Source organism: Phalangium opilio, unplaced genomic scaffold (assembly GCF_054372755.1).
Source record: "Phalangium opilio isolate 3A_F unplaced genomic scaffold, DU_Popi_V2 ptg000082l_1, whole genome shotgun sequence".
Taxonomy (NCBI): Eukaryota; Metazoa; Arthropoda; class Arachnida; order Opiliones; family Phalangiidae; genus Phalangium; species Phalangium opilio.
In genome coordinates this window covers 11,321,894-11,341,058 of record NW_028324189.1, presented here as the reverse complement: position 1 = coordinate 11,341,058, position 19,165 = coordinate 11,321,894, and the positions used below count along the sequence as shown (strand labels likewise).

Sequence of the window (19,165 nt, the reverse complement as noted above, 5' to 3'; positions counted from 1 at the left end):
TTTTTGGAGTTTTTAATAATATTTAACCTAAGCCTTAGCGTCGTGGCAGTCAATATGAATTTATGGGAGGCTTATGAATGCTGCTTTCAGTGTCTGTCTTTCTTAAAGGGTCTCTAAAGAAGTTGGAATTTTTTTTGAAAACGTCGTTATTGACGTCACAATCCCCGGGGGGGGGGGGTGAGCAAAACGAAAGTCTTTCCTTCTAGCAAACGCAGCGGGGGTCTCGGACTCTCGCGGGTCAGAACTGGGGAAACGCCGAAGCAGGGCGGCACTCAACCAATCACAAGAGAGGGGAGGATGGGTCGGGCGAGTTTTTTTAAATAAAAATTCAACGGTCCGCCGACCTCTTTACAGTCCCTTTAATAAACATAATTTTAGGTGGTTTGTTGTGGGTCTGTGGAATTAGGCTAACACAATGGACATCAGCAAAAGTCCTTACTGACTAACTGACCAACGCCCTGCCCCCCCCCACCCCATATTTAGTACACTTTGAAAACAAATGATCTAAAGTTTGTAAAATGACTTGAAAAACAGCAATGTTAAAGAGGGTGGTTGTCGTAGACTTCTCTGGGTTTATGGTTGTGCATTTTAACAAAACTACGATGAAACTATATGCAAGAGATAAATATTGTTGACTAGCCTTGAAGCGAAAAGGGTCCCAGGGAAGAGGAACTTCGGGGTGAGGGATTTTGAACAAGATAGATGACTCTAAGCGGGGAGAAGAAAAACTAGCAATTTATAACTCCTCTCACAAAAGAACGAGCAAATGTTAGGAAGAAAACCCAGCCTCTTCCCACCTACTTCATCTTAGAAAGGCTTAAACTAAAATAAAAAAGAGTGAAATTTACGATTGCCCGTGTTTAATAACCCGTTTAGTAATTAAAAATGAATGAAGGCTACGATTTTCAGCTTCAAATAATACTCTATAAGAGTTGAGGGTAATTAAAACTAATTGAAGGTTTTAACAAGATACATAAATCGGGGAAAGAATGGCTCAGAAACTTCGGAGAGTAACTTTAGTAAATTAAGTGTTTACAAAAGAAAAATCAGATTTTATTTCGACGGTTATGAAATTGAAACGAGGCCATTAAATTAAAGAAATTTTAGGATTATTTGTTTCTATCAAAATTACCCCTATTTCAAGTGTTAATGCATCATCAGAATTGGGACTATATCAAGTGTTAATATGTCATCAGTATTAGGCCTATTTCAAGTGTTAATGTATCATCAGAATTAGGCCTTCAGTCATTAGGTGAGTAGCCTCTCGGGGTTAGTCTTACCAAGAACCCACATATGACCTAAGAACGTCCAAGTTCAGAATAGTGCTGAAGTGGAATCAAATTATCTTATATTTTTTTTTTTTTTTTGAAAACAATTCCCGGTGGTTCACTCGTAATATCACTTTCATATTGGCAGACCCAACGCGAAAAGTGTGAACTCACGGAAACCGAAGTTCTCCGTTCTTATATGGGTTCTTGGTCTTAGCAAACCCATCAGATATCGTTCATTTTTCTTTCCATGGTAGCGATAAATAAGAAATATCCAAACAGGAAGGGAGAGAGAGAGAGAGAGAGAGAGAGAGAGAGAGAGAGAGAGAGAGAGAGAGAGAGAGAGAGAGAGAGAGAGAGGTCTGAGAGTTGAAAGAGTCTATATAACAATATTCGTAAAAGGGGGGAGGAGGGTGTGGATAAAGGTCGATCCCGTTAAAGGGGAATGTCTGGAGGGAAGAGGTTGATGGGAGGAGTCAATGGGTGCAAAAGTAAAAGGGTATAGCATGCAGGACGAGGAAGGCGGAGAAGCGTGATGAGGAAAAGGGGGAAATCCCTCTTTCCGATCGCTTTCGGATGTCTCGCTTCCTTTTCAATCCAAGTGGTGCGAAGACCAAATTGTTGTCTAGAAGAATCCACTCTCTAACTCGAGCCAACACTGCCTCCCATATTTCCCGGACTCCCGTAGCTTCCTAATGGCTCTTACAACTATACCACGCCAAACCTTCCAGCTCCATTAAAATCTAACTAAGGTCTACGCCATAACGTTTCGGCTATATAGAAAATATTAATTTCTAATATTTACACCCACCGATGTTGTTAATTTAAAAACGTAGCTTTTACGGTACTAGATGCACTAAGTTTTTACGACTAATTTAAATGAAATTAATTGTAAAAAGGGTACGAAAACGTAGGCCTAATATATCTGAAGTATTTACAAAATTCATTTTAAGATTAGGTTCTTTTGTGAATTTTAGACTTAAGAAAATTAAGGAACTAATTGTGTTGTATTATTAAGGTTTTTATATGTTTTAGGACATTTTTTATTAAACTCTACGTAGAATTTAATCATAAATTAGTATAAAGTTAACATATTTTTGTTTTGTTTTTTTAAAAAAAAGGAGAAGCTAGCCCCTGGTAGTTTGTTTCGCCCTGAGAATTGGTTTTTAGCAGGAACAACATTTCTACAGGCGCGATCATATGTCGATCAGCTGTCATTGTACATAATTGTAAATAGTTTTCTTGTTGACTTTGTAACGTGTAAATATTAATTTAGTGTTTTTTTATTGTACGACATTTAATGCTTTGTTTTAGTTTTTTTTTTTTTTTTATTATTTTCGGACCTGTGAACCCACGTTAGAGGGTTCCTCCCTGTTCCAAAAGGGATTTGTAATCAAAAGGGTCAATAAACCATTCATTCATTCATTCATTGATAGAAAATACATGGACATTTTAAACCCTAAATTCAGGCTTCCCCTTTGGGTCTTCAAATACTAAAATACACACCTGAACATTCTTAAAATCCTACCCAACTCTTTAAACTCTATGTCTATGAACAAAGCGTAACGCGTGTAAGTTTAAATTCTAAAAAAAGATGAAGGGACGCGATAGTTTTTCATTGTTCCTTGACTCCTACAACGTCAAAGGTCACTAAAGTTTTAGGTATTTCCTAGTTAACTAATCCGCGGTTAGTCGTGACAGGTAATAATGGTTTATAGTATAAATGGAGTCGAATATTCGGGCCTCGAGTCTTAGTTTGGTCCATGGTCGTAAAGTGGCGCGGCTTGTCTGAGCGCTTCCGCTAGCGGTGTGTCACCGGAAGCGGCTCCATTAGCAGCGGCCCGCTTCTCTATCTATATCGCCTCTTGGTCCAACAATCCCCTTCCACCATCCCCCTCTTCTATTACCGATCCTCTCATTCTCTTCCGAAATTTGAAAAAAAAACTAACTCCCGCCCCCTTTGTCAGCTTCTAACATCACTACAATCTCGTTTCGACATCAAAAAACCTCACCTCCCCTTCACTATATGTCGTAAAAGAATTTCCCGCCATTTTTCTCTTAGAGAGGAGTTAGGCCTAATCAAAACGTCAATTTCTTCATTGTACTGTATACGCACGTGGACCTTCTTTTTCAAATAAAATCGCGTGCTAAGAAATGAAAAAGAAGCTCGTGCATGGGTAAATTTCCCACCAAATTCCCAAAAAGAGTTGGTCACGGAAAAATCTAGGATTCTTTTAGACCGATCACCGGTATTTGCGAAGGAAAAATCAATCATTTTAGTACTTTGGTCTTTCCTCTAACCTTTCATTGACTATAACAACCAGATTCTTTACGTGTCTATAGTTCCGTTCCAAAATAATTTTAGCTTAGATGTCTTAACCAAGAATTTAAAGCTAAGCCTAAAAAATTGGTTTTTAGAACCGAAAAGAAAGTTCACGCTGATAGTAAATAGACTGCCTATTTAAGTATATATTTTAGAAAGGTAAAGATTGATAAGGATATAGAGAGAGCTCGATTCGGTATAAGAGAGAAAAGAGAGAGAGAGGTTTTTGGTATCGAATAGCAACGGTCGTTGCGTTCGCGTAAATGCTTGAACCGGGCAAGCTTGGCTTCTTTTACCGGAAATGCTGAGTCAGCCGGAAGTTAGGCGATTCCCCGACCTGAATAATATAGTTTTGCGTTTCGCCAACACACCCATACCAACATCTCTCTCTCTCTCTCTCTCTCTCTCTCTCTCTCTCTCTCTTCAGAATGAAAAAGAGGAGATCGACACAAAATAAAATATATGAAATCAAAATAGTACTTGCTATGTACAAGAATATGTTAACCCAGCTTTACTATAACAATAAACTGGTCAATCGTTTCAAAATTATTAAGTTTAAACATACTTTATAAAACTACCAACGAGAAATTTCCAATTTTTATAATTGAAAGGTCTTTTAGAATATAGGGGTCAACTAAAACCGCAATCTGACTTTATAAACCCACGCACCAATCCTTAAAACAAGCCTGTCAAATATTCCCCTACGCGGGGTCCCTTGGGTCCTTTCGTCAGCTAGCCCTAACTTGTATAAACCACAAAGCTCAGTTCAGCTCAGCTCAGCTTCCCCAAGGGTTTAGGTTAAAACACCCGATGAAATGTTCCCGGAATCCCAGGGGATATTGAAAGGGGGACCTACGGGGAAACATCCAAGACTTTATAGACGGTCCCTTGGATTACCTTATCCTTTTAAGAAGAGGACGTCTTTTCCATCTGAAAGGAAAGGGCTTCGCGGAAGGTTGACGGAATAACTCGAGTCCCCAGGGAAAAGCGCGCGTGATTGCCACGTGAAAAAGACAGAAGTCACCCAATGAATTAAGAGATTGGCTTGCTTTTTGGGAAAATTTCCCGCGTGTTTTTTATAGGGTCTTCATATTAAAATTCACGAGATAAAATAAGCTAAATTTAAGCCTATTTTGCATATACGTAAAATGAAAGATATTAGTTGAATTATTAAATAAAATAAAACTAAATTTAATTTAATTTCGCTTGATATTCCCTTTATAGGGGTATGTTACCAAAAATTTTAAGAAAATTCTTTTCTATTCTACATTAGATTTTCGGTATTTCGCAGACGAATAAAGAAGAGCGTCTGCTTTTATATCTAAAAGGATTTTTTACCTTTTTTTATTATTATTATTTTTTTTGGGTATTTTTCGACTTTTACTGTCGCAATGCGGTATTGGGTTTTAAAATTCTCAAAATAAGGCGTGCGATATTAAAAAAGTAACTGTTTCATATTTGCGCGTGCCTTCATTACGTTTTTATTATCTAATTTAGGCCTGTTTTAGGCTTAATTCGAACATAAAAAAGCTCATTTATGAGTCAGAATTCGGAAGACCTTTATACCCACGAAGGTGTATGTAAAGGTAATGGTCTCTAATTTATTTCGCAATTGTTAAAGACGACACGTGTCCACCGTCACGACATATTCCCCTTGTCACGACACGGGCGCGCGCCAACCATTTCTGTAGTTACGCTCATAAACAATAAAGATGCGGTTATACCCGTCAGTTTTTTCCCGCCAAAAAGAAACGAAAAAAAACACGTATCTAACCCTAATTTGGTTCATATAGAAGAGAAGAAAAAAAAAAACAACCTTCGCTGTGCCTAATGGATAATGGTTCATTACTGTATACCTGAGCTCAAAAGGGGATCCAAATATCTTGGCATTGCCGGCCGGCGACGTTCGGACTTCCCAATTGCCTATTTTAACTTCAGGAAAAAATGTCGGAAACGTCGCATCCGGGCCGAGCTGAAGTGCGGTTTCCGGAAATCAGGACTTTTACTGACTCGAAACCCGCCGTCTCATATAATATAAAAGGATGAATTCCCGGCATTATTTCATGAAGTTTGAGTTAAAACAGTAAGAAATAGGTATAATCAGAAGGAGATAATAGAAGAAGCGTGACACTCTGCTATGTAACATGATTCTTCCCAGGCTCACTCCACCCTTTTTGTTTGCTCTCCTGAATGCTTATCAAACTTCAGATGGGTATATAACTATCGCACCGTGCAGGGTGAATTCTATAACTGTTTGGTATTTACTAAATCCTCAGCAATAAACCCACAAACCTTGATTGTCTTGACGTGATGGGACAAAAACACACAGCGCATGTGCCTTGGCAATAGTTAAGCCATAAGTTCATAAGATATGCTCCATAAGTTTGTCACTGGTTAATGAGAGCCTGTCATGAAGTAACGTAGGTCATAGATTCGAGGTAAAGCAAGGTACGCCTGGTAAGGCGCTGTCAAAGGCTTAGTATACAGACTAAATTTGAAGATGGAAGTCCTGCAAAATTAACCACCAAGTGTAGGACTTCAATTCTTGCTTCCGTCGCTCTTGCTCGAACTAGCTCCAACTGTCTCTTTCATTACGAAGTATAGGAAGTGTCATACTTATGGAACATATCACTTATAAACTTATGTTAATCGCAAATAGAGGGAACTATTTATCGCGTATAAACGTGATTTGTTTTAATAACCTTGCTCCTAATGTAAAATGATGTTGGGAAGAATCATGTTACAATTACGAATTACCCCGCTTTGTGATTGGTACACTTCTCTCGAAGAGAAGTATTATGTACTTCTGATAGAAGCTAGGAGAAGCTCAATATGGACCTGGGTGAATTCTTGATTGTTTTAACGGAACGTTATTAATACTATATTCATGAAAGGATTGTATAAATCCTTGATAAAAGTTTTTTAACGAAAAAATCTTGTCGGGGAGTATAGAGCGCGAACGGGCGACCTTTTCGGACATTTTCCAAACTTCTCCTATGCGAAAATTTTTCCCGCCTTTTTTTTTCCTCCTTTTCCCGCCAAAAAGCTCGAGGAAAGCCGTCGTCGGTACTCGCGCGCGGGCGCGCTCTTTTCTCCGTGCAACCGTCCACCTCCCTTTAATCGGAAACCGGAAACATTACAGGACTTCCCTCCCGGAAAGTTCCAGAACTCGGCCAATGCGTCGAGGAAAAACGAAGGAGGAAAGATTAAGCCTTTTTTTCTACACCATCACCACCATTGCCTCGGAGCGACCGAGCTTTCGTTTGATAAAAATAAAAAATCTTTTTAGACTGGTTTGGTAGGAGGTTTTCGCTGAAACAATAGGATGGGGAGAGGTTCACGTGATTTAGTTCATTGAAAAGACCAAGGACTATATCGAAGTCCAACAATCGCTGCAGGATGTAATGATGTATTTTTTAACACCGATATTCTTAATTAAATAATGCGTGTTATCGATTTTGTTTATAGTGGTTTTTAGGATCGAACATCCTAACCATGTTATAAAGAGCCTTTCCGAGGGGCTTGTCACTCAGTGTAATCGGTGTACAAGGCTGTACCTTTGGTTGTACTAAATTGATGACGCGTCATCTTTAGAAGCTTCGCCCTTGTCAGTGCAAAAATTATTACGAGTAGTCCGTAATCGGTGTACAGGAACTTTAACAGTGATTAGCCCCTCGAGTCTTTCTTATCATTTCATTAAAATTACTAGTCGCAGATTTGAATGGGATGCTCTTTGGTCGAACAATTTTGAGTCGAAAGTGTAACCTCTATCTCCATTTTGTTTGCCCTAATGTGACACTGTTTTCGAGTTATGATTTGATGAGTGTTTTAGGAATGACCCCTTAATTAAATTAGAAATAATTGCCTTAATCAGTTTCTCAATTAAATTTAAATTTAGGTTAATTATTCTGTTACTAAGTTTAACCGTTAAGGCTTAGAAGTCAGGTGTCAAAACACTGTTATGATCGTAACTATTATAGTCTATTAAACTTTGAAATAAAAATCCCCAGCGTGAAGTCCGTTCTTTAATTATTTTAGGCCTAAATTAGGCCTATTTTTGGTTGCTTGATATCACTGCGTTATTTTAGTTTGGGGGGTTTGAGAGTACGCGAGAGATTCGCAGCTGTGAATCCAACTGAAATGGGATGAAGATTAATGCCATCATTTTTCTCGTGTCTTATGTCCCTCCTTTTTATACGACCATCAGATTGCGCGCCAAAAACTCTCTCCCGGACTCCAAAAAGCTCGCGCCAAAACCTTCAAGCGTGTATAGCAGCAGCGTACACCATAATATCGCCACGCGTCTCGCGCCTTTTAACATCGTCGTCGCATTTTTTGAATAGAGAGGGAACTTTTCTCGAAAACTGACCTCTTATATCTCTCCGAAAGATTACTCCCGCCCCATGCATCTTTTTCTGGACCAAAAATGGCCCCCATCAGCTTCAACTTTCTCTCTACGCCAAGCATGAAGCTAGGGTCCGTTCGCGCCCATATCTATATCCATCCAAGAATAGAAAGAGCCGCGGTCTTTTAGATGCCCGAGCTAGAGAAGCCAACGAGAATGTAACGTAAGACGTGGTCCCGAAAAAGGCCTAATGCCTTTACGCAAGGTTGAACCTTTCATCCAATATTTTTCCGATGTCTCCATATAGCGTGGCGTGGTTAGCTCGCCACTCTATTGTTAAGAACGTGGATGCCGTTTTGTACCTCGCTCTCCTCTAGAAAGGTTAAGCCTTGCACTTTTTTAAACCTCGTAGATATGCAAAGTTCCACCAAGAAGCGATATTTAGTTTGCTAGGGAGAAGGTATAAATTCGTGCCACATTTCTAGCTTTATCTCCAGTCCAAACGTATAGTAGGTCCGGAGTTATTCCCCGTCTCTGAATTACAACCAGCATCTCATTGGTTCTTGAAAACATGAGCGGCTAAATGCGCGCCTGTTTTTGTTATAATCAAGGCTTATCAACTGAATAAATTTCCCCCTTTTCCAAACCATTACTAAAATGGGTATGTTTTTACCTCAAAATATTGCTACTTTCCCAAATTATTGCTAATTAGCTTGTTTATTGTCACCTTTTTCCACAATATTGTTATTTTACGTCATTTTTGACCTAAAAAGAGGCGCACTTTTAGCCACTCGTTTGAAAACTCACGTCAGCGCGACACGAATGACGAAAATTACGTATTTTCCGACTTAGGAGAGGCCTCCTTTTACTTCCCCCCTTGTATTTTGAAAGGGGGACTGGGACTATGGCGCGCGAATACTTAGGCATCTTATACCTTCTCCCTAATAAACTAGATATCACTTCTTGATTCCACCATTTTTTATACTTATTTCATTGCAGAACCTTTCTAATAATAACAAGGGCTTTCTCACTTACCATATACTTAAGTTAAAATTACGCTTTGAGGTTGGTTTTTTTTGTAGAATATATTTCTTTTTTGTCAAGAGATCTAGCGCAAAAATTCTCGCCAAATGTCTTTGTTGTTGGATATAAGAGAAGATTTTGAACGAATATAAAAATGGCCAGCCCAAAATATTTCAAGTGGAAGAAGGTAACGAGAAGTTTCCGTTTGAGGGGCATGGTACGGAATATAAAAAAAATATATAAAATAACTTTCGTACGATATAACTTCTTTAGAAACTTAACTACTAAACTAAAAAAAATATGCAAAACTTTTAGAGGGGAGCTAAACTTTATGTTAGGGAGAAAAAAGTTGACCTCATATGCAAGAAAATATAGCGTGTGTCAGATTTAACAAAAGAGTATTGCTTGATGTCAGGGAATGCATACAGCTACTAAGAATCATTGTGTACTAGCCATTTTCACTCAACGCAGGCACGAATTTCGTATAAAGAGCTATAGAGTAATCATTATCCATTGCCAGAAGGGGATAATAGAAGAAGGATGACACTCTGCATCCTCTTAATAATTTCGTTATGTAACGTCATTCTTCCCAGGCTCACCCTTTTTGTTGGCTTTCCCGCTCATCAAACTTCAGATGGGCATCGCACCGTGATAGGGTGAATTCTATAACTGTTTGGCACTAAATCCCCAGCAATCAGCCCACAAACCCCGTCTTGACGTGGGACAAAAATCCACAAGCGCATCTCGGCAAATAGTTAGCCACTAATGGAGTAATGATTAGGGAACTATTTATCGAGAATGTGATTCGGTTTAGTAACCTTACTCCAAATGTTCCGATGTTTGGAAGAATGACGTTACACTTACCCCCTCGAAGAGAAGCATTATATACTTCAGCTATTACGAATTTTACCTCGCAATACATAGTGTGCAGGCATGGAGAATTCCTACCATTAACACAAGGAGACCAAGCGACTTAAAGCGTAAAATCGTCTGCTATTTTACGCTCTAAGTTGCCTGGTCTCCTTGTGCAAATGGTATGAATCCTCCTTGCGTGTAAACTATGTATAAATATATTGCACCTTACACGTGCCAAGTAACTCGAGGTGCTATACTAACGAATGAAATCACAGTTAAAAATACGTCACAATTACGAGGCGTCACGGATAGTAAGTTCTCAATTAGGCCCGCCCACAAAACCCGAGTTGAAATTAAAGTTGGAGACATGGAAATTAACACAATGATTACAATTAACTGTATGTATTCTTTATGATGTAAGTCCTTTTCTACTGACCAAGGTAATCAATGCCCCTTTACCCATGAAGTTGAAACTAAAGATTTGCTTGGACTACTTTTAAATTTGTTGTAAAGTATTCAAATTTCAAATAAATCTGTAATAGATATTTTATTGGAAATTTAAAACTTAAAGCAATAAATTCGGTCACAAACTCATCCCACTCTTCGTTACATCCCCTAAATTGCGTGACGCTGTTTATGAATGTTCCCTAATAATGCTCCAGCATTCATTGACTTCCCAGAAGCCCTCGCGCGAAATTACAAGCGATTAGATACCATTCGTTAGCCTTAAATATGAAATCAACTCCTATTCAAAAATCTCGAGTCGCAATCAAGAATCACTGCGCGTGAACTTAGAACCAGATTTAATCTCGCGAGTAACGACCCATCTTGAAAACCTACCACACTCAAAACGCCGTGGTACACGCTTCTTCAATCGGCCTTAAAAATTACCCATTCCCGCCTTTGATAGTGGTATAAACTTATACTTAAAAAGGGTCCGAAAGTTCTATGAATCTTTTATGTGGGAAATGAGAGCGTCTGTTTCAACTTTCAACGTTGGATGATCGCGAGACCGTGAACTAATTGACGGGGCGATTCTATGATAATTATTACTCGTCCATAGTATCTATGAAGGCATAGCACGGTTTATGGGTTAATTTCAGTGACAAGTAACGTTAGCTAACGTATATATTAAGGTTAAAGCGCGAGCTGAAACGGGGATCATACGGTCACGGTTGTATTCGCGAAAGCCCATTTAATAAAGAGAAAAAGGGGGAGAGATAGACGTAAATGTTAACTAAAATATCATCTATTATATTAACGTTTTCGTGTCGAACGGATTTTAGAGTTCAGAAGGGGCTTATCTAATTCCAAGCTATGTATTCCCTCAGGGTTTTAACCCGTGTTGTTAGACCAGGGTGTCGAAAAAAAAAGGTCGTTCCCGCTCTATGATGTGAATCTATGGAGATTTGATTCGACTTTTTAGGCAATATTGTCATGTGTTTAGGTTAGGGACTTTCTGATTTTGTTCCGTCCGTGTTATGACAGATAATGAATGGATGAGAAAATTATACTACTAGCTCCGTCTCTCTCTCTTTCAACCCCCAAAATGGGTGACGTAACAAGGGCAACTAAGTGAAATCAAATTGGTGATGGAATACGTGGGTACCCCATTGAATTTTGAATCTATCTTTAAAAATGATTGGTTGCATAGTGTTTTTAAATAATAATTTTAGTGTATTACACAATTTAGGAAGGGAATTAGTAACAGTAGACTTGATTTCAATGCTTACTCAAGACACAAGGACCACAATTTAGGTCTAGCAGACGAGTTTAAATGGTTTCTTACAAAACAAGTGTCATTTAGGCTTAAGATACGAGTTTAAAGGCCGACTTCCATCGAAAAGAGTTCTAGCGAAATGAAAACCGAACATCGAGGCTAACAATGGAGCGACCGTGCCGATTTTCGAATCCCCGCTGGGGTAAAAGATAAAAGGGTTCTAGCTAACTGAAAGCCGTGCAATGTGGTTCTAGCGAACTAAAGGTACACAATAGAGAATTTCCTTTAGGGGAAAGCAAAATTCGAGAGGAAATAAATTTAAAAGGATTTCTATTGTACATCTTCAGTTCGCTAGAACCACATTGCACGGCTTTCAGTTCGCGAGAACCCTTCCAACTTTTGCCCCAGCGGGGCTTCGAAAATCGGCACGGTCGCTTCATTGTTAGTTTTCAGTTCGCTAGAACCCTTTTCGCTGGAAGTCGGCCTTTAAAATGCATTATAAAGGCGCAAAGGCCTTTGAAAAAGTATTTAACTAATAACCCAGCTAAAATTTAGGCCTACTTCCACAGCCTTTCCATTTAGGCTTAGCAACATTTTCTTTATTTCCATTTTACTTACGCTAAAATTCCTTTCGACATTTACCTAATTATGTTTAAGACTTACATAAATGGTTTCCCTATAGTAAACAGCTCAATTAAATAACCTACAAAACCATATAATCTTGTATGTACGACTTTATATGACAATAAAATTAAAAACAAAACATTTCTGCCCACGCAATACGAACCTCCCTTCTTGTAACCAAATTAATGACTAAAACGCGTGCGTCTCTTAATACTGGTTATATCTACTACAAAAAGGCAAGCTAGTACCCTAAATTTCCCAAACAAAATGAAAAAGAAACAAGATTCTATTCAGCGTTTATGAATAATACCATACCTTATTACGAACCGCGCCAAAACATTCCCGCAAAAAAGAAAGAACCGTAGGCCTATACATCGCCAAAACCTTTTTGTGTGAATGGTACAGAAAAATAGGCCTATACATCGCCAAAACCTTTTTGTGTGAATGGTACAGAAAAATAGGCCTAAAGCTATAAAGGGAAGCAATAGATAGGCCATTTCAGTTTACGAAACAACTACGCTTCCTGTGTATTAAGATTTTAAAAGGGAAATATTGGGGATAAAGGTATCGCACGAGACTCGGGTTGAAATGGTGGATGGAAAAGCAACTAGCTCTTTTCATTGGTAACCAAGCCACGCGCGTCTCTTTTTCTCGCGCCATCAAAAGCCATAATGGAAGAGTGTACTTACAGGGGACAGCGCGTGAATCCTACCGTACCGTAATCATCACCTCCCTTGAAATAAAGATGTACGGAGGCCTCGTATGTCCCTATCATTGCCTATGTAAACTGACGTAAAGCGTAGCTTCACAGAGCAACGTCGAGAAAGGGCCAGATATAGAAGAGAGCCCTAACCACGATATAATAGAGTTCTGTAAGGATTTTAGCCGACAGCTACTAGGTGTAGACGTGTCATCGAATAATGGGTTCGTTAGCACAGACAGAATGAATAACTAGGGATGAATTTTTACGTATAGTTTGTGGTTTGCAAAATCACGCATAATATATGACCAGAAGGGGATAATAGAAGAAGGATGATACTCTGTATCCTCTAAATACTTTAGTTATGTAACATGATTCTTCCCAGGCTCACCAATTTTTGTTCGCTCTATCGCTTATCAAACTTCATATGGACATCGCACCGTAAGGTGAATTTTATAATTGTTTGGTACTAAATCCTGAGCAATCAACCCACAAACCTTGATTGTCTTGACGTGGGACAAAAATCCGCAAACGCGTTTTGCCAAATAGTAGTTGCTCAAAATGTTAAATGATGTTGGGAAGAATGACGTTACACTTCTCTCGAAGAGAAGTATTATATACTTCTGATATGACGTAATATAAATAATTAAACTAAGAAATTAAGCTTCTAGACTAGATATTAATATTTCTGGGTGCGTATTAACCTTAATATTTATGGCGTATACATGACCTCCATTACCTACCAGCAATACACGTAGTTTCCCACAGAACCAATTTGATAATTTCGTACCTATAAACTAACCTTTATACTGCACCATGTAGAATTACGTACTACAAATTAATATTCAGTAACCATATGTAAACAAAAGCATTACGCAAAGAACTGGTGCAGGTCACGTGGTATTAAAATCAGTATAGTGGCAAACACCGCAGCTAGTTTGGGGGGGGGGAAATCGCTTAACCAAGGCTTAACAAACAACGTTAACTTGTCAATAATTTTATTAACGACTCGTTCCTACATCTACCCACCCCCTACTCCTTTCCACCCCCTTCTAGATAGATACAGTCCTGTTAAAATCGATCCGCACGTGGGGACCGAACCCTCCTAATTACCGTTCTTTCCCGCCAAAACGTTAAGAGTGGCAGAGCGCGAGAACACCCACATGGACTAATAATTAAAAATAATAATAATAATAACTTCCCCGCACACTAAGGGGTCAAATTTGTCTGGCCCACGAAACTGTCGTGTTTGTATTGAAAGTCTAAGCGTTGAGTAACATTGTATAACTAATGAAAATATTCTGTAGGAGAGATATTATTTGCGGAGAAGGGAATACGCTAGAGGCAAACAAATTGAAATTGCTCGTGCCCTAAAAGGTCCGGCACGTGTTACAGTATGGACAGAGCGTGACACGTGCCAGAAACCTTATTGAAAGTGTAACCTCGCGCGCTGCTCCGCGTGGACTTGTCCCCAAAAGTGCAGTGTGAATGGACCAACAGAAAGTGATAGAATAAACCACAAACAAAGGGGCATGTATACCCCGACACACTGTCTTTTCTTTCAAGTATTTTCGAATATTTTGCATCGTGGAGCAGCAACACTTATTCGACCATTGGTCAAGCTCAGTTTTATATTTAGAGTAATTCGAGAAAAATGATATAAAAAGGTAAGAGTGTACTTACGGTTATATTTTCTTCTCATTATTGAAGAGTAACTTTCCTTGTTTTGAATGTTTTTTTTTTTTTTTTTTTTCAATATTTGTAAGTTCTAAAATGGGAAAATAATTAAATTTTATTATAGTTACGTTAATTGTAAACTAATAAATATAAGTAATTATTTTAAAATAAACCTACTTTTTTAAAAATTAAAAAACCCGTAATTAATAATTAAGAAATAACCAATTAATGAATACCCCAAAAGTTGTGATCTTTTATGATATATGTGGTGTTTACTTTCACCTTAATTATTGCCTTTCGATGAAATATAGTTCTATCAGAAGTGAGATGAGACCAGAAGTACTGAGCTAAGTCAGCTAACCAAATTCTTCACTCGTCGAAAGTGAATATTCTTGATAACACACCAACAGTTGGCCCTCTAGTAGCGGTTTCTGAATTTTCCCTGAGGCGCTCGCGGTGGCAGACAGCCGAACTAGATTCAAGTACAGGCGTCCGTGTTCCGTGGCCTTAGGTTGAGGGGAAGGGGGTAGGAAATGTTTTTGGAACTCGACCAATTTTTTTCTCTGTAGTGTAGGCGCGTGGGAAGCGGCATAAAATCCTCAAATTTGTTCACTAGTGCCAGGATCTACTATCAATGCTAGAGCTAGACTTCTAGTCTCATCTCACTTCTGGTTCTATCGAATACTTCCTAACAAGTATTCTATCATATCGATTTAAAACTATTTTGGTCGAATCATAAAAATTCAATATCAAACGTCATATATCCCATAATACCCTCGGATAATACAAAATAAATACAGCGCACACACAGCCCACACCAGTCAGTATAAAATGATTTTTTAGAGACGTTAACTGACGGCACAGGGAAGATAGACCGCTGTACCGGTGTCAAATTACATCATAACACGAGCTTAAAAACGCGCCATTTTTTTACCTCCCTCCCCCCTTTTTGGCTATATCTCTACGCGCTGTCTATAAAGTCTATATTATATTTCCCCTCAAGGCGCACCCTGAGCCGCGGTGATCAAACAAGATATCCATTTAATCCTCTTTTAGCCCGACGTCTGATCCTATACCACCCCCATGTCATGTATCTGGAGAAAAAGGCGCGCGAGTTTTTCCGCCAAAAAATATGAAACCAGCCAGCTCTATTACCTTGGCACGCGTAACGTTACGTGGATGATGGGTAGACAGACCCAGGGTATAACATCCCTATTCCCAAAACCAAAAATCATCTAGGAGTACCCTCTTAAAGGTGGAACGTCGCTCGACATTAAGGGAACCCTATAGCCGCGTTCATGCTATAGACCCTAATATTACGTCAGATTCTAACTCAAACAAGGGAGTACTCAGTGTACAGCGGGGAAAAGGATCGAGTAGGAGCATGCTCGTAGTGTAAAAGGTACAGGGATTAAAATAAAGATCCTTAATGTCAACATTATACCCTGCTGGACGTAACAGTTAAGCCTCGTCGTGTTCTCGATGCTTCGCCGTCACTACCCGGTGCCTGTATTTAAACACTGATTGCTAAGCCTACTTTTTAAAAGCTCCAAGAATTAAAACTATATACGTAGTTCATGAAGTGTAAAAACCTGGTCTGATTCACAGAGTTTTACGCAGAATTACTTCTACCTAAATCTAACTGTTTAAATTGAAATAAATATACGAATATAGAAAAATGAACGCGTGCTAAAGTTGGTAAGCCTACTTTTTAAAAATCAAAACTGGATGTCGTATCCGTGGAGTTACAGAGCAAGGCCTAAGATTAGGTCTGATTCACGATTTAGGTAGAATTACTTTAACCTAAATCCAACTGTTTAAATTGAAATAAATCTATTAAGAAAGATAAGCCTACTTTTTTTGAAAGACAGAAAAATCCGTGGAATTACAGACCGAGGCCTAAGATTAGGGTTTCAAATCATGAATGTATAGCGTATCCGTTTCAGACCAAGGCCTAAGATTAGACCTAACTATCCATTGTGTTTATCCTCCTTAACCTTTGACCCGTAACGCCAAAGGTACATGGTTAAATCGATGACTAAACTTTACGAGATACTCCGTATCTAAGCCTTTGTCCTACAATCGTAATATTTTTAGCAGGGAGGAGTCAATTAATGGAGTTATTATGCAAAAAAGGGTAATATTAGCATTCGTCAATTGAATATCGACTAAAAACGGGCGGTTTTCGACACGAATTGCCACTCAATGTAAAAAATATCAAAGAGACGCTAGCGAACAGGCCCGTAAAACACTTTTTCACATTTAATGGCTGAATTTCCCCTTAGGTAGTGACAACCTTTTTGTCATATGTCCCTGGAAAACTATTAAGATGGACATAAGACACGTGTGATTTATACCTTGCTATAATCGTAAAGAATTCTAGGCTATACCGTATACCTTTTCGATTTGCGAAGTTCGTAAAAAATAGGCCTAAAATATTAGGTATTAGCATAAGTTCATAAGATATGTTCACCATAAGTTTGTCACTGGTTACAAACTGGAGCTTGTCATGAAGTGAATGAGGTAGGTCATAGATACGAGGTAAAGCGACGCTAGGTGAGGCGCTACATGGAAAGGCTTGTTACAGACTAAATAGGACCTAGATGGAAGTCCTGCAAAATTAACCACCGAGTGTAGGACTTCAATTCTCGCTTCCGTCGTTCTGCTAGAACTAGCTCCCAGTAAGTAAGTCCCAACCATTACGAGGTATAGGAAGGGTCATACTTATGGAACATATCTATGGTAATACCTTAACCCGATATTTTAATTAAAATTTTGTAATTATATGGGATTTATTTTTACCAAATATTTCTTCTCATAATATTTTTTTTGGAATAAATTCAATTTCATATTCTGTACAAGTCTAAATAGACGAGTCCATTTTTTCCAAATACAATTTTTTTTATAGAATTAATATATATTTATAGTGTATCTATATTTATATAGGTAGAAGCTATACAATTGTATATTATACGCATTAATTAATTAATTAATTAAAATCGGATTAAACTTTGTAAATAAATTAAATTTAATCAGAATCTTTCGTTAAATTGCTTTGGTTTTGGTTTTATTTTGACTAGATATAGTGCCGTTTTGTTTTTTGTCAATTTGTTTTGACTAGAAATTGACTTCTTAAGAAAATTCGTCGCTAATTTTAAAGCGATAATATTTAATTACTGAATTAGGAAAATTGGTGCCCAAGCTTGAGTTAATCAGTTTAAATTCGGGATGTATATCTTGATTAAGTTGTTTTTCATTTTTTTTGGTTTGTTTCGAGTTTTAAAACTTAAGTGTCTTACCCTGAGACACTACCTGGAATTTGTTCGTAAGTGTTTTTCCAGTATAGTTAGGAAAGCACCTTTAATCTCAATTATACGCGGATTATTTAAACATATTAAAGTTATTTAAAATCCGCACTGAATTACGCAATCATTATTTTGTTTGTTTTTTGGAAAACCCTGTTTATGCCGGTATTTTAAAAAATATACCGAAAAACCGAGGGATAAATCACTAATCTTTACGCAAAAATCACTTGCGTAAGCCCCTCCCCTTCAAATTGTGGTCCTTAAATTCATTTTTTTTTTTTTTTAAATTTTAAGTGAACATATAAGGAAATGTTGAATTAAATCTACATGTAAGGAATGTAAACAGTGCATATTGACTTATATATTATTTACACAAATCGCGACCCCCACGCCGGTTCGTTTGAAACGTAACAGAACAGAACTGAATTCAATTCAATTTATACCGCACTTTTTGTCAAAATTTTTGCGCGTGATATCAACCACGTACTTTCTCGCGCGTGAAAGTTTAGAACAATTCAGTTCACGCGCGCACTGGAACAATTCTCGCGCGAAAGATTTGGCGCTAAATCTCGTGCGGTTTTACACGATCACTGAGCGCCGGCATCGCAATTTGATGACGTGACGTCACCCATGACGGAATACACCATCGGTCACGCGTAATGCGGGTAGGAACCAATATGGCTGGCAACGTGTCCGGCGTGATGGGACATCCCGTGTCCGGCGGAAGCAGCCGCGATATTAGAGTACAAATTAGCTCCCGGATTGGTCCAATAAGAAGATGGTGACGGAAAAATACTGCCCGTCGAGGACGGTATTCCCGCGTGTGGTCCAACAGCGAAATTTAACTTTGGACTGTGATGGTAACTGGGCATGAACAAGTCCGATTGATACTTGTAAGCGGCCGGGTCCGCCGCGGCCGGTTGCGTCGCTTGCGCTAACCCTTGGAAGTCGAATTTGTACGCGTATCTTTTACCGTGTACTTTGGTCATGATGTTCTTGTCGTAATAATAACGAAGAGCGCGGCTTAATTTGTCGTAGTTCATGTTGGGTTTACTTTTTCGTTCACCCCATCGCCGAGCAACTTCGTCCGGATCGGTTAGTTTGAACTCGCCATTCGTCCCTTCCCACGTGATGCAATTGGCGTTGCTACTGTCCGATAGAAGCTCCAGCAAGAATTGCCAAAGCTGAATTTGACCACTTCCTGTATAGGTGTTTTATTTTTGGAACAGTAACGGTTTTTAGGAATATTTGAATAAAGGATATTTAGGATGGATGGATTGGAATATAAAAATATTGTTTTTGTAGTGAACATTCAAAAGACACAA

At 38.5% G+C, this 19,165-nt stretch overlaps 1 protein-coding gene across 3 annotated transcripts in view; it reads right to left on the bottom strand.

The window, feature by feature from the left end:
* Positions 1-17,316: 17,316 nt before the first annotated feature.
* The window catches only part of LOC149651659 (transcriptional regulator Erg-like), a 69,813-nt gene continuing 67,964 nt past the window's right edge, over positions 17,317-19,165 (bottom strand). For all 3 annotated transcript variants that reach the window (XM_089848690.1, XM_089848691.1, XM_089848693.1), the window contains one exon: positions 17,317-19,041. In XM_089848690.1, the coding sequence (XP_089704816.1) occupies positions 18,491-19,041 (551 nt within the window). In that variant the 3' untranslated portion in view covers positions 17,317-18,490. The remainder of the gene's footprint in view (positions 19,042-19,165) is intronic.